Raw genomic sequence first — 13297 nt, forward strand, 5'->3', positions numbered from 1 at the left:
CATGTGTCATGCATCAGCCACAGTAGTGTAGTTCTTCTGTAGAGATAGCAGCAGGTTTTACGTAACACAATACTCACCGGCATGGATGTAGTTTAGTAAACTAAGGCACTAGGCCTGCACCTCTCTCCACCTCTCTCCACCCCTCCACTGTTGGTTTCTAGCGTCAACCTCTTAATGGTCAGGTTGGGTTACACACACCTGCAAGTGATACAGGCTCATAAATATCTTGCTCTTCATGAATTATTACAGACCGTGCATGTTGTAGTGAGCATGTGCATCCAGCCAGGCTGCTGGCGGGTGAAGCAGTCAGTTTGGATCGAGCAACAGACCCAGGATGGACATCTCTGTTCTTCCCAACAACAACCACCCGGAGAAGTTCCTTCAGCTGGATGTGGGGATGCTGCCGGCCACACACGGCATGTTCCAGGTCGGGGCAGTCATGTCCAGTCACAGACACTGGCAGAACAGGGTCTACTTCCAGGTCAGAGCTGTGTTACAGCCACTGTGTTCATCTTCTGCTGTGTGTGTGTGTGTATATTTCTCACCTTTCAAACAGATAACTGTGTTCGATTCCTTAAATGTTATTCCACATTACAGATACATTATTTATGATGTGCATTGAGTAGTTGTCTGACATATCTTCATCATCACAGTCTGGAATTGTGTGCATTCAGTATTAATCAGTCATCATATCCAGAGGACAGGAGTACACTATAATGTTTGATCCTGAGATGCTGGGAGCTGAAGTGAAGTGAAGACTCTGGTTATTGATCCGTTGTAAATTATTTAGGGAATTTGCACCTCTACAGTAAACCTGTAGTTCTGTTCATTTGATCCAAGCTGAGGAAAGATACGATTACTATTTAACTCTGACCTCATGTCTTTCATTGGTGATGTCATGATGCATCATCAGCCTTGCATTGACCCGTGTAGGGAAATCAAACTCCAGTCACTGAGCTGATGGGTTTATTTATCCTCTCTGGAGTCACAAAGAGCCCACTGAGAAATAATTGATCACATGAAAAAAAACAGGCATGAAAAACAGGCATCTTGTAAATATTACAGGGGGATAGTTACTGTGTGGTTGCTACGTTTCACTCACTTTTTAACAAGGAACTGCTCAAATACACAACACGCTGTAGCTTTAACTCATCTTGTCTCAGGGGTATTCCCCCCACACATGAGTAAACTGACCTTGTGTAAAATGGAGTTTAAATGATTTGTTTGGTCCAGAGCAAGAAGACGTGGTTTGGACATTCATGCTTCCCAAAGGATGAATCCCCAAGGTTTGATTACTCCTGACTTTCCCTCTAGCACCACCGTCAGGCCAAACTCAGTCTAGCAGGCAGATTGCTGTAGGTATTGTATACAGGCATATCCCAGACTATGTACTGTTTTATGACAGAAGGTATCATTTCAATTCACGCCTGCTTACAACGATTCTACTTTCCTGTATAAAAGCAGCCAATGCAAAAGATTTCTGAATTAGGCTGCCATGCATATATGTCTCCTGTGTCTCCTCTCTGTCTGGAGTAAGTGTTGAAAGCCTGAAGGAGGATGTGGTGAGAATTCACGTCTCTGCCTCACTGTCTCCACAGAGGGAGCAAAGGGTGAAGACTGACAGCAGGTCGCCTCCATCACCAGAGGGCACTCCTGTGGTGTTTGTGGACAGATATCTGGAGAAGCACATCACTCCAGTCACTCTGAAGTCCAACATTAAGACGAACCCTCTGTATATGGACATGAGATCAATGGACGCAGTGGACAAGGAGAAGTCCAAGCCTTCCTGGACTGTCAGGGAGTACGACACACAAACAGTCCACGGCAACCTCGCAGACTATTTAAAGGTAATCTAGGGAGAAGAAGAGAAGCTGATTGACAGGATGAATGGTTTGCTGAGGGATGGACTGGTGTAAAGGAAAAAAGACAGCCAGCTGGACAGATGAAGGGAAACACAAATGCAGGCAACTGATGATTTAATAAATTGTAAATTCTCAGAGGAATTGGCACCACTAAAGTTTGCTCAGCCTAGTCATTATTGATGAGGAAAAAATAGTTCCTTGTTAACATCATTAAAAGACTGTACACGGATACATGTAAGCATCGAGATCCAGAGATGAGTCACCTGATCAATCAGTCGATAAAATATGAAGAATTAATTATTGGTTTTCTCCAATATCGTTTTTATGGGCTCTTATTGTTTTACGTGCTCACTTTTCCCCTTTTTCTCAGTTTAATCATGTAAATGTTTGATTTTTTAAGAAGCATATGTCTTCAATGTTTCCAACTAGCTGATACATTCAGGTCAATACAACTTTATTTATACCAGTAGGCTAAGGGCTATTGTATACAACAGCTCACCACCTTGATCAACACACACACACACACTTAATAGGAAAGAAAGAAAAAACAATGAAAGGCTACAAGCTTAAAAAACTATATGTGGAATTGACAAAAGAAATTAATAACTATAAACAAGAATCTGAAAGGATACAGTCTGAAGACACAGAAAGTAATGATGCTGTATAAGCATAAAAAGCATTTAACAAAACACCTCTAGGAGGAGTTGAGAGTGGGACAGCAGGGGGGGATAAAGGACTCAGAGGAACAGCAACGTCCTGAAGGCAGCAATCAGAATTCACCTGCTAAGACATGCTCAGGTGGATTCGATATGCTCGCTGATTTCCTTATCATTTGGTCACAAAAATAACTCAGATCCTGTTTAACTCCAATAATCTTTGAGCGGGTCTGGTTTGAGCCAGTTTTATCCCATTACCTTACCTGAACTTTTAGAAACAGTGTCATATATGAGAGTATCTTCCAGCCCTCTAGATGTAATACCAACAAAGATTTCACTAAAAGTCATGGAATCTGTCAGGCCCTCTTGCTTTCTGTTTTTAATAGTTCCTTGTCTAAGGATTGTTTCTCTGATTATATTTAAACTGCTTGTGTACGATCCCTCCCTCCCTCAAAACTATAGACCGATTTCAAAGTTGTGTCCAAGCAATTCCTCTCTGCACTGGAAAATAACAACATTTTTTAAAAGTTTCAATCTGGAAGTGTCACAGCATTGAGACTGCCCTGCTCAAGGTTACCAACAACCTTTTAATGCCTGCTGATGATGGTATGTGCTCAGTCTTTGTACTCCTGGATCTTAGTGCAGCCTTTGACACAGTCGATCACAGCATCCTGTTAGACAGACCGAGGCACTGGGTGGGGATATCTGCTACAGTTTTAGAGTAGTTTTCATCTTACCGGTTGAAGAGGAGGTTCTCTATGAGCAACTGTCTCTTCATTTTCTTCTGTTAAGTATGGTGTGCCTCAGGGCTTGTCTTGGGACCAATTTTCCTTATACATGCTTCCCCTTTGGCACACTATTCATAGACATGGTGTCTCTTTTCATTGTTATGCTGATGACATGCAAATATACCCGCCTATTAGAGCCACAGACCCTGGATTGCTGAGTTCACTTAACAAGTTCAACTGAACTCAAAGAAAACAGAGATCCTTGTCATTGTTTCCCAGCACATCACTGTTGCGAGGAATCTTAGCATCTGGTTTGATATTAACTTAAGTTTTGAGCAGCACACCATAAAGCTTGTGCAATCATTTTTTATCATCTTTGAAATATTTCAAAAATATCACCTATTCCAACTTTTAAAGACACAGAGACCATCTTACACACATTCATCCCTGGATTATGGCAACAGCCTTTTACTTGCCTGGACCAAAAATCTATTGATCAACTCCAAACATAATTTTAACCAGAACCAAGAGACATGATCATATCACTCCTGTTATAGCCTCTTTACACTGGCCCCCAGTATGTTTTAGAATAGATTTTAAGATCTTCCTAATTACTTTAAAGGCTCTTCATGGCCTCTCTCCCTGCTATATCTCTGACCTCTTTGAGATACTCAGACAGAAGTCTTTTATCTATTCCAGAGTCATGGCTGAAAACTAAAGGGGACAGAGCATTTGCAGTCAGGGCCTGAGGCTCTGGAACGATCTGTCTGAGGAGATCAGGTCAGCTGACTCAATGATCTCTTTAAGTCCCTTCTTTAAACATAGTTTTATCGGAGCCTCTCCTGATTTTACTTGCGTTTTAATTTTTATTATCATCATTATTAAACTGTACAGGCTGATACATGTTATGCAAATGATTGTGTGCAATAAGCACTCAACTGCTTTAGTCTCGAAACAATATTCAGCTGTCAGATTCATTCTTTCTCTGCAGGTGGTTTGTATCTAACATAATGATGCAGTACTGTCACCCAGTGTGTGAACACTAAAGGACCTAACACACCATGAGTATTTTATAGGCTGATTCCATATGATATACTTAATATATACTTGATATATTTAAATGTTCATTACGTTTACTAGTAGTAACAAAAGAAAAGAAAAGAACACATAATAAGGAGACCTTCGTGTTGTGAATAAAATTAACTGAACAACTAAATAAATAAAATATAAACATCCCGAAGAGTAAAAAAAAACAACAACTTTTCAGTTGCCAATTTTGGCAGTGTTTCCTTCTTGACCTGTGGTGGAAGTATAGTAACAAAAAGAGGGACTTTGGCACTAAAAAGACTGTAACGTTGAAAGATATCTACTTGATTTGACTCATTTGGACGCTGAAGCTTCATATTAGCTTCAGATAAACTTTTAAATACAGTTTTGCACAAAGGGAGGACTGTGGATTTTGTCCTCCATCACTTCCATTGTAAGTACATTATGAAGGAATCTTCTAATGGTCAGTATGAACAGGAGGAATGATTACAGCAAGAAAAGACACACTTGAAAAATTGTGAACCTGTCCTTTAACATGATCAAGTAACTAGCTATGGTGCTGAATCAAATTTTCCAAAGTGAGGAATAAGTAAAATGTGAAAAATTAATAGATAAGATTCTAATTCATGAATAACTATAATGAAGTATTGTAATCATTCATGTGGTAATATGTTTTTATGACTTCTGCTTTAACCAAGACCTTTCCCCAACTTCACATACAAGCAGGTTATAAACTAACAACTTAGAAATCATACCGGTGTGTCTATGTATTCATGACAACAGGAGTCACAGGACTTATTTGCTATATGTTGATGTTTCATACTGAGGCCTATTTTCATTGTCTTCACAGGAGGAAGAGAAGACTCCTAAAGATCTGGACTTTTGGCTGGAGGATCTCTACACACCAGGATTTGATTCTTTACTGAAGAAGAAAGAAGCAGAACAGAAAAAGAAAAAACTTTGTAAACTGCTTTCTTTAATCATTTTGTCTATTTGTGCAGTCCTTATTGTCATCATAGTGCCAGTTGTGGTTCTACAAAAGAAAGACTGATTAATGAGGACTTTGCCATGATCCTATCCTCTTCTTGTGATGGTCATATATAGTTCTGTTCTTATTTGAATGTGACAGAGAACTAGAAGTAGACATTTCAGCAATCTGCACTTTACATTCTGATATTTCATGTGTATAAGTAAACATTTTGACTTAAAGGTGGTCAAGGATTGATCCTCTGAGGAATATGAATATCAAAGGCAGACTTTACAGCAATCTGACCTACAGATATCAGGCTCTGTGCCAAAGAGCTGGAAGAACAGACAAACACACTGACTAACACTGGAAAAGTGGCTCTATAGAGTAACGTCACACCAACTGAAAATCTTGTTTCTGCTGACCTCCAGTGGTTGAACTTCTCACCTCGCTGCAGTGATGTTCAGGTGTGTTCCAGGGTGTGTCAGTACACTGACATCATTGTCGGGTGTGGTTAAAGGTGCAACAAAGCACACTACTAACCACATCAAAACAGTGATCCTGGGTGTGGTTAGACGTGCAGTGACCACTGCCATTCTCAGCTTATGTAATTAATATTTTTACTAGAGGCCCCAAAGCCACGAAGGTCTAACCAAACAAGCATATCATTGTAAATATATGTTCATTCATTTTTCATCATTAGTTTAGTTTTGTAATTTTGATGTATTTTTTTTATTGTTTGCAACTTCCATAAAGAAGTGTCTTGAACTGATGTTAAGCTTTAGCAGATGGATTCCTTTAAATGATCTGATTGTTGTTCTGCACATTTGTACACTGTAAAGTTCATTTAATCAATGTTAACCAATAGTTTTACAAAAGCTTCATAAAACTTAAATACATTGTAGTGCAGGATAAAAAAATTATAGAGAATGAAAGGAGACTTTGAATGTAACTGATTTCATTTGATTTATTTATTGCAATAAAGATGTACAAAGTATTGGTAATCATAAATGTTAAAATGTTAGAAAAAGCATATCTGTGACTGTTAACAGTACAGTGTATCAAAACATTACTGCTTCAACCGGCTGGGTCGATTCCATCCACGTTTGTGTGAAAGCAGGAGAAAACAGGTTTGATCTGCTTTTGTCGTCATGTCTTTTCTTCAAAAGGCATTGAAAAGATAGAAATACAGACTCAAAAAGAGAAAAAGACACAATTAGCTAAAATCAAAAGGCAAAAAAAAAAAAAAAAGAAAAAAGATCAACATGCAAATTAACTTACAACCAAAACCAAAATATTAAAGAAAAAAAAAAACAACGGAGAAAGTTCTGAACTAAAATAAATATCTTTCTCCATATTGAATTTTGACATTATTATTCCACTCCCTTAATTTATGCCATAAGACTACGAAGTTTATTTACAGGTTAGTTCATGTTTGCTGTGTGGACAAAGACCAGTTTATGATTTCTTTACACTATATTCTATCATCATGGTTCGACACATGACGGATGGGGACTGGAGAGAAAGGGGGGGCTTTGGCAAAAAAATACATACAATGATTAGGAGCCGTCATAAGATGACATGGTGGCTGACATGAGTGCAGGTGACATTTGGTTTCTTCAGTAGAACACAGTAGTATTGTCAGTCATCTATCAGGACAATCATGAAGAAAACAACACACAAACACTATTATTTGGTTGTAAAATGTTGACAGGAGGTTTTCTTGTTTCATTTAATGTGACATATCAAAGACAAAGATCCCCTCCAGGTCAGACTGATACATTTATATATATATGTTTGTGTATATATATATATATATATATATATATGTTTGTGTGTATATATATATATATATATATATATATATATATATACATATATATGTGTGTGTGTGTGTGTATATATATATATATATATATAGGCATATTTTTTTTCTATAATATACAAATATAGAGAAACCCGTGTTGTTGTTTGTAATGGTGTTGCTCTGTAACAGTAAAAGAGTGAGTGCTTCACAGCAGAATGATGAACAGTTTAAAGAAACACTCCCTGATTTTGTTAAAGCATACAGTAGTGCCCCCAAACGTCAGAACCTCCTTCTAGCTCACTGATATATTGAATCCTGTACTCACCCAAATGCATACTACCAGTAAATGTATATTTGTACATACTAATATGTGCAGCAGTGACTTGCCAATTAAAGGGACACTCCAGTGATTTAGTTTGGCTTACATACAGTTGGGGAACTTGTGAGAGACATGCATTGAAAATAGAACGGTCAAAACCGAAGCAGAAGAAGCAGAGATATCCTGACTTTTAGTCCCTGATAAAGGTCAAACTCTGGATCCTACATTTCCCATAATGCAAATCAACAGCATCTGTCCTTTGACCTTGTCTGCCTGCCCGCATGTCTTTTAAACTCTCCACTCCCAGATCGCAAGTAAGTCTTTTTTAGTTCATAGCATTTTATTGGGAAAAAAACATGTAAAGTCCAGACCAGTCCAAGATAACCCTGATGACATCACTGTGACATCATCAGGGTTATTTTCCCAGACTTGACAAAGCTCCTCCAGAGCCACAGAGGACAGTATGTAATTGTTTTCACAGCCTGAGTAGGTGAGTTTTTTAACCAAGATCTTTTTGTACAATATTTCATTCAGGTTTGATTATCTTTGGGTCTATTCTGGACTGAGTCTCTTCTTTTGAAAAGTAATTTCTGCACATCAGGTTGATGGGTTTTCTTCAGGTCAGACCTCTGCTTACATCTAGATACAAACATTTTGACACTTGGGCTGTTAGTGTGCGCTATAACTTAACCAGGGATTGTCCTTCACTGTGCCTTCAAAGTTTAAAAAGTTTCCTCACCCAGAACATGCTTTTCACAAACTTGGAAAGTATTAAATACACTGGTGAGATTGAGTGTGTATATAGTTAATGTATATATACTGAATGCATTTATACACTTATAACAACCCCTCCCCCATCACACACACACATGTGTATGTATATCAAAAGTCTGAGCCTACACATTGTGCAGGTGTAGAGTGAGGAGTGATGGATGCAGCTGTGTGAATGCTAACAGCACAATGCAGCTGACACACAGCACTGTGCGAGCTGCAGTCTATGCAGGAAACCATTCATATACATGAGAATGGAAAACAAAAGACGACTATGTATGCTAACTCCTAGCGTAGTGTTCATTATTATACAGTACATTCAACTAACCTAAGCATCACATTCCTCTTTTGAAACTGCATACAGTAAAGGTCAGAATACACGAAAGTAACAAGATAAATGCTGAAACTGCCTGTTTCTGGGGGGGAAGCAGAGAAAAAGTACACAACAAATAAAAAGAACCCTGTTTGTTCCATTAGTTTTGTGGCAGTTTCTAAACTATAACCATAATCAGAGTAGGCAAAATTTCCTCTGAATTGTGTTGCTAGGAAACAGCTTAGGTCCAGTGGCTTACATTAACAAACACTGGACACAGGGATAATCCATGATGAACTGCACAGTTATTTTGATAAACTGCACAGCTAGCAGAGTATTATTACACTGTGGCCTCAAACCCAGAATTGATCTTGGCACCACCTTCGCTAACTTTAAGGTGTGTTCAGACTGAATGCAAAGCTCATCTCTGACTCAAGTTATTAGCAAAAATTTGACCAATTAGTGTTTTTCTCATGTTTATTCGCCTTCAACAGCCAGTTGACTGACTTTACTTACTGATCACATTCTTTTGCAGACCCATCTCATTTTTTATTTTGTTTTTGTACTTTCATAAATCCATACAGCCTCTAGCGTGGATGTGGCCAGGGGGCAAATTTGCTTATACTTCCGTTTTTTTCCCCACTTTATCTGAATTCTTGCTGCCTCTAAAACTTAATCTGCGTTCAGTCTGAGGACACCTTTAGAATAAATGTAACTTTACCACTCCAAAAAGTAGAGGTTGTAGCATAGTAACAGCTGAAACAAGTTTTAATTTAGGACTGTTACATCAGAGAAAATACTTCACAGACTGGCCAATCAGGAGTCAATATTCTCCATGAGCATGGAACAGGTAATAAAATTTGACTTATTTAGAACGTCAGTGTTTGAAACTGAAATGGTTGATACATGGCTTTCTTCTTGGAGGCATTGTACCCTTGAAAGTGCTCCACGTTGTATGAAGCCAGTGCTTTTAAAGGAGATCATTACAGAGTACAGGAGGGGGACGTGCCTATAGTGCCCCTTAAATGAACTGAGGCAAGTAGATCTTTTCACATGAAGGAGTGATGGACTTTTATTACAAGTACTCACGCAACACAAGCTCATATGCATAGAGGTATATCTTCACTCAGCCTTGACACATTCTAATGTCACATTCTTCCTGCCTGCAAGTCTTCCAGTGTGAAACTCGCATGGCGTTCACTCTCTCTGCCCATCTAGGCTTTGTGGGAATGGGAGACCAGCAGTCCATCATATACCCAGACGGCAAACAAGCACATGAGTGCAAAACTCAAGTCTACTGCGGCGCTAACACTGGCAAAGTGGTTATACGTTAAATGACCACTTCCCCAGCTACAAGCGGACCTACAGTAAGCAATGTAACAGACTAACAACAGGTGGAAGATGCATATACAGTACAGAAGACAATTGTGCTGAAAACACTTCGAACATGTTACTCACGGATCGCTATCTGCATTTACCCACAAACCGTCCAGCCAGTATGGCTTATAAGAGAAAAGGAACCCATGACAATCGTTAGTTCTAGCATTAAGGCAAGGTTTTAACTAGCTCGCTGGGTAGCGCACTTTCTTTTCAGGGGAAGAACCGTACATGTGGACACAGAAACACAAAAAGTCATCGAAAGAAACACTTTAGTCTATCAGCAGCTACATGGGAGAGCTAGTCTTTCCACCTTACAAGGCTGATGAAAAACTAGGTTCACATCTTTTCTGACATATAAGATCTTAAATTTAAGACCCATATACACATTTTTTAGGCACTGTGCCTAAAAGCTAAATTGTGTCTTGTGTTGAGTAGCTGAGGCCATCGTAAATATACAACAGCTTTAAAAAGGAAGACTCAAAAGTGAATAAAAATAAAAACACTATGGCCCAAAACACATGTTGATTAGGGTAAAAGAGAGAAAGAGAGATGACAGAGATTCTTCATGCCATCAGGGGGGACACCCTTCATTAAATTCATGCAATCCACTCGCATAAATACAATGCTCCAACTAAGAAAGAATCACATTTAAAACTCAATAAAACTATTATCCACCAATATAATAGATAATATTGTCAATCTAGATAGAGATTAATTATTTCATCTGATTCAACTGGAAGGCACATCCATAAGGCTTTAGAAGGTGTTGCAAAGCATTCTGCATGGTTCTCTCCCAATATTGAAGGAAAAACAACAGGGTGATTATTGCTGCATCACAAACACGACAACTGGTCCAATTAACTTAACAAATATGACATAAAGATATTCCATATCATGAGAACAACAACGTGAACATTGTGCACGACTGCTTTTGGAGCCTGAGAGTAAATCAACTTGACGAATATGAAATTTTCATGAGGAAATTAGAAGAAACTAGAGCTACAAGAGAAAAACCCAGACATTTTGGAATAAATAGAAAGAAGGGAGCAGAGTGGGCGACTTTACAACCACCCCAACCCTGACATTTCTCCATCATCTTGTAGGGCTTTTCCATCTCAACCAATATCACTTCCTTCATCTTTTATTCATATAACCAGCACTGTTTCCATCAATGGCTGTGTTTTCTAGCATCTCTGGAGTGTATGTGGTGCACCTTTAGGTTTGGACTGGAACTGGGATGTGTATATATGTGGGTCTGCTCCCAGAGGCAGAAAGTGGATGTGAGACTTGGATGTTCTTCTCCTTGTGTGTCTGTCTAAGAGTAGAAGGTGAGGACACTCTGGTGGTTGCCGCGCACCAGGAGGATGGGCGGCAGGTCCTTGGACAACACTTCCAGCCAGGCCATGTACAGAGCGCTGGACACCGCGCCCTTCCTGGCCAACGGCAGGCTCCTGCACAGAGGAGAGATGGAGGACAGAGAGGACAGACACTAGTGAGCTTTGATCAACACGTCTGACACTACAGCTCTATGGCTGAACTTTTAGCATCTCCCATTTCTGTAAAGGACACCAATACACCAAATAAAAATACTCCATTAAGTCCTGCATGACAATCCCTACTACAGTAAAAGTATTATGAGCTTGATGTAGTTAAAGTATTACAGTAAAAGTACATAAGTATTATGAGCTTGATGTAGTTAAAGTATTACAGTAAAAGTACATAAGTATTATGAGCTTGATGTAGTTAAAGTATTGCAGTAAAAGTACATAAGTATTATGAGCTTGATGTAGTTAAAGTATTGCAGTAAAAGTACATAAGTATTATGAGCTTGATGTAGTTAAAGTATTGCAGTAAAAGTACATAAGTATTATGAGCTTGATGTAGTTAAAGTATTGCAGTAAAAGTACATAAGTATTATGAGCTTGATGTAGTTAAAGTATTGCAGTAAAAGTACATAAGTATTATGAGCTTGATGTAGTTAAAGTATTGCAGTAAAAGTACATAAGTATTATGAGCTTGATGTAGTTAAAGTATTGCAGTAAAAGTAGTGGTTTGGTCCCTCTGACTGATATATTATTATATATGACATCATTAGATTATTAATAGTGAAGCATCAGTGTTAGAGCAGCATGTTACTGTTGTAGCTGCTTTGTATACAGTTAGGGGGGGTTTGTCTGTAATATGTGTGGTAGGTTTAGTAACTTAACATTCTTATATGGAAATACTAATATCAGAATAAATATTCCTGAAGCAAGTGATTTCTTTGTTATCAGTCTCGTACTTTATGACTTTATCACACATGAGGGTTTGTGTTTTTTTCAGTCTGAACATGGCCTTAAGGCAGAGGGACGTCTAAAGGCAGAACTGTTCATACATGTTCCAGGGCGAGGTGAGAAGTGGTTGTTATAGAGCGAGGTAAGACATAGTCATTGTTCAAATGTGGATGATAAAAAATTCAGTGGCTCCTTTCAACTGACCAATAACCAATGGCTGTGACGGTTAGATTTTTAGTTTTGGAAAGTTACAAATATTGTTGGACACAGCTCGCCTTTCCAACAAAAACTTATTTTGAAGCCCGTCTTTAGGGCCATTAGTCTTTTGTAACGTCCCTGCAAATCTCCTGAAGAGACTTTACTACTGAAGCAGGAGTGATGACAATATCTCAGCAGGTACAATCAATTACTTACAATGAAAAACTAATTCATTACAAAGAGCATAGAAGAGCCCTTACTGAAACTATTACATTAACAAGATCACACACACACACACACACAGAGCATCAGCTTACATGACGATGAGGTTGGCTGTGTTTGAGTGCTCCTTCAGCAGCTCGTTGAGTCGGATCTGACGATTAGTCTGAAAAGCAAAACAAACAACCAAACATTCAGGTATCAGCTTACCAGATAATTATCAGAAGCTGCTCTAAAAGCAAGTGCCAGCCAGCAGAACAGCTCTCACACACACACACACACACACACACACACACACACACTTGGCTCACAGTCAACTGTTTCCACTCTAACTGTTTACAGAGTTAAGCTGCAGTGGATAAGAGAAGCATTCACTCCTCTGAACTATTCTTGTGCTGTTAAGTCTTTGGAAGATGTGATAATATGGAACTTTGTTCGACACTGATTAAACTGAAACTAAAATAGACTAAACAACATAATATATATTGATTTGGTGAGCAGTGAGTGGCAGTGTGCTGACCTTGGCGCGGTAGAGCTCCAGCTCATTGTCAGTGATCCTCCAGGGTTCGCTGTTCTTCAGCCTCTCAGCTGCCTCCTGCTCCATGTCGTCTTCCTTCAGCCGGTACGGCTCGATCATCTCCTCAAAGGCCGTCACGCTGCACAACAACAGCAGCCTCATGGTTAATCACTCATTCAAGCCGGCCAGCAGCATCACACAGCCTCAGGGAATACTCAGACGAGGGGAGGGCTGTCACTT

The 13297-nt window shown here is 39.0% G+C and overlaps 2 protein-coding genes across 2 annotated transcripts in view; one reads left to right on the forward strand and one right to left on the reverse strand.

Annotated features, from left to right (window-relative positions):
- Positions 1-334: 334 nt before the first annotated feature.
- LOC137171324 (major intrinsically disordered NOTCH2-binding receptor 1-like) lies at positions 335-9804 on the forward strand. The gene is made up of 4 exons (XM_067575275.1): positions 335-481; positions 1599-1847; positions 5153-5255; positions 9689-9804. The coding sequence occupies exons 1-4, from the start codon at positions 335-337 to the stop codon at positions 9802-9804; spliced, it is 615 nt and encodes a 204-aa protein (XP_067431376.1).
- The window catches only part of slc12a2 (solute carrier family 12 member 2), a 75747-nt gene continuing 68663 nt past the window's right edge, over positions 6214-13297 (reverse strand). The window contains exons 25-27 of the mRNA XM_067575191.1: positions 13061-13196; positions 12639-12706; positions 6214-11301 (exon numbers count right to left, since the gene is read on the reverse strand). Of these exons, the coding sequence (XP_067431292.1) occupies positions 11166-11301; positions 12639-12706; positions 13061-13196 (340 nt within the window). The 3' untranslated portion in view covers positions 6214-11165. The remainder of the gene's footprint in view (positions 11302-12638; positions 12707-13060; positions 13197-13297) is intronic.

Source organism: Thunnus thynnus, chromosome 19, assembly GCF_963924715.1.
Source record: "Thunnus thynnus chromosome 19, fThuThy2.1, whole genome shotgun sequence".
NCBI classification, from domain to species: Eukaryota; Metazoa; Chordata; class Actinopteri; order Scombriformes; family Scombridae; genus Thunnus; species Thunnus thynnus.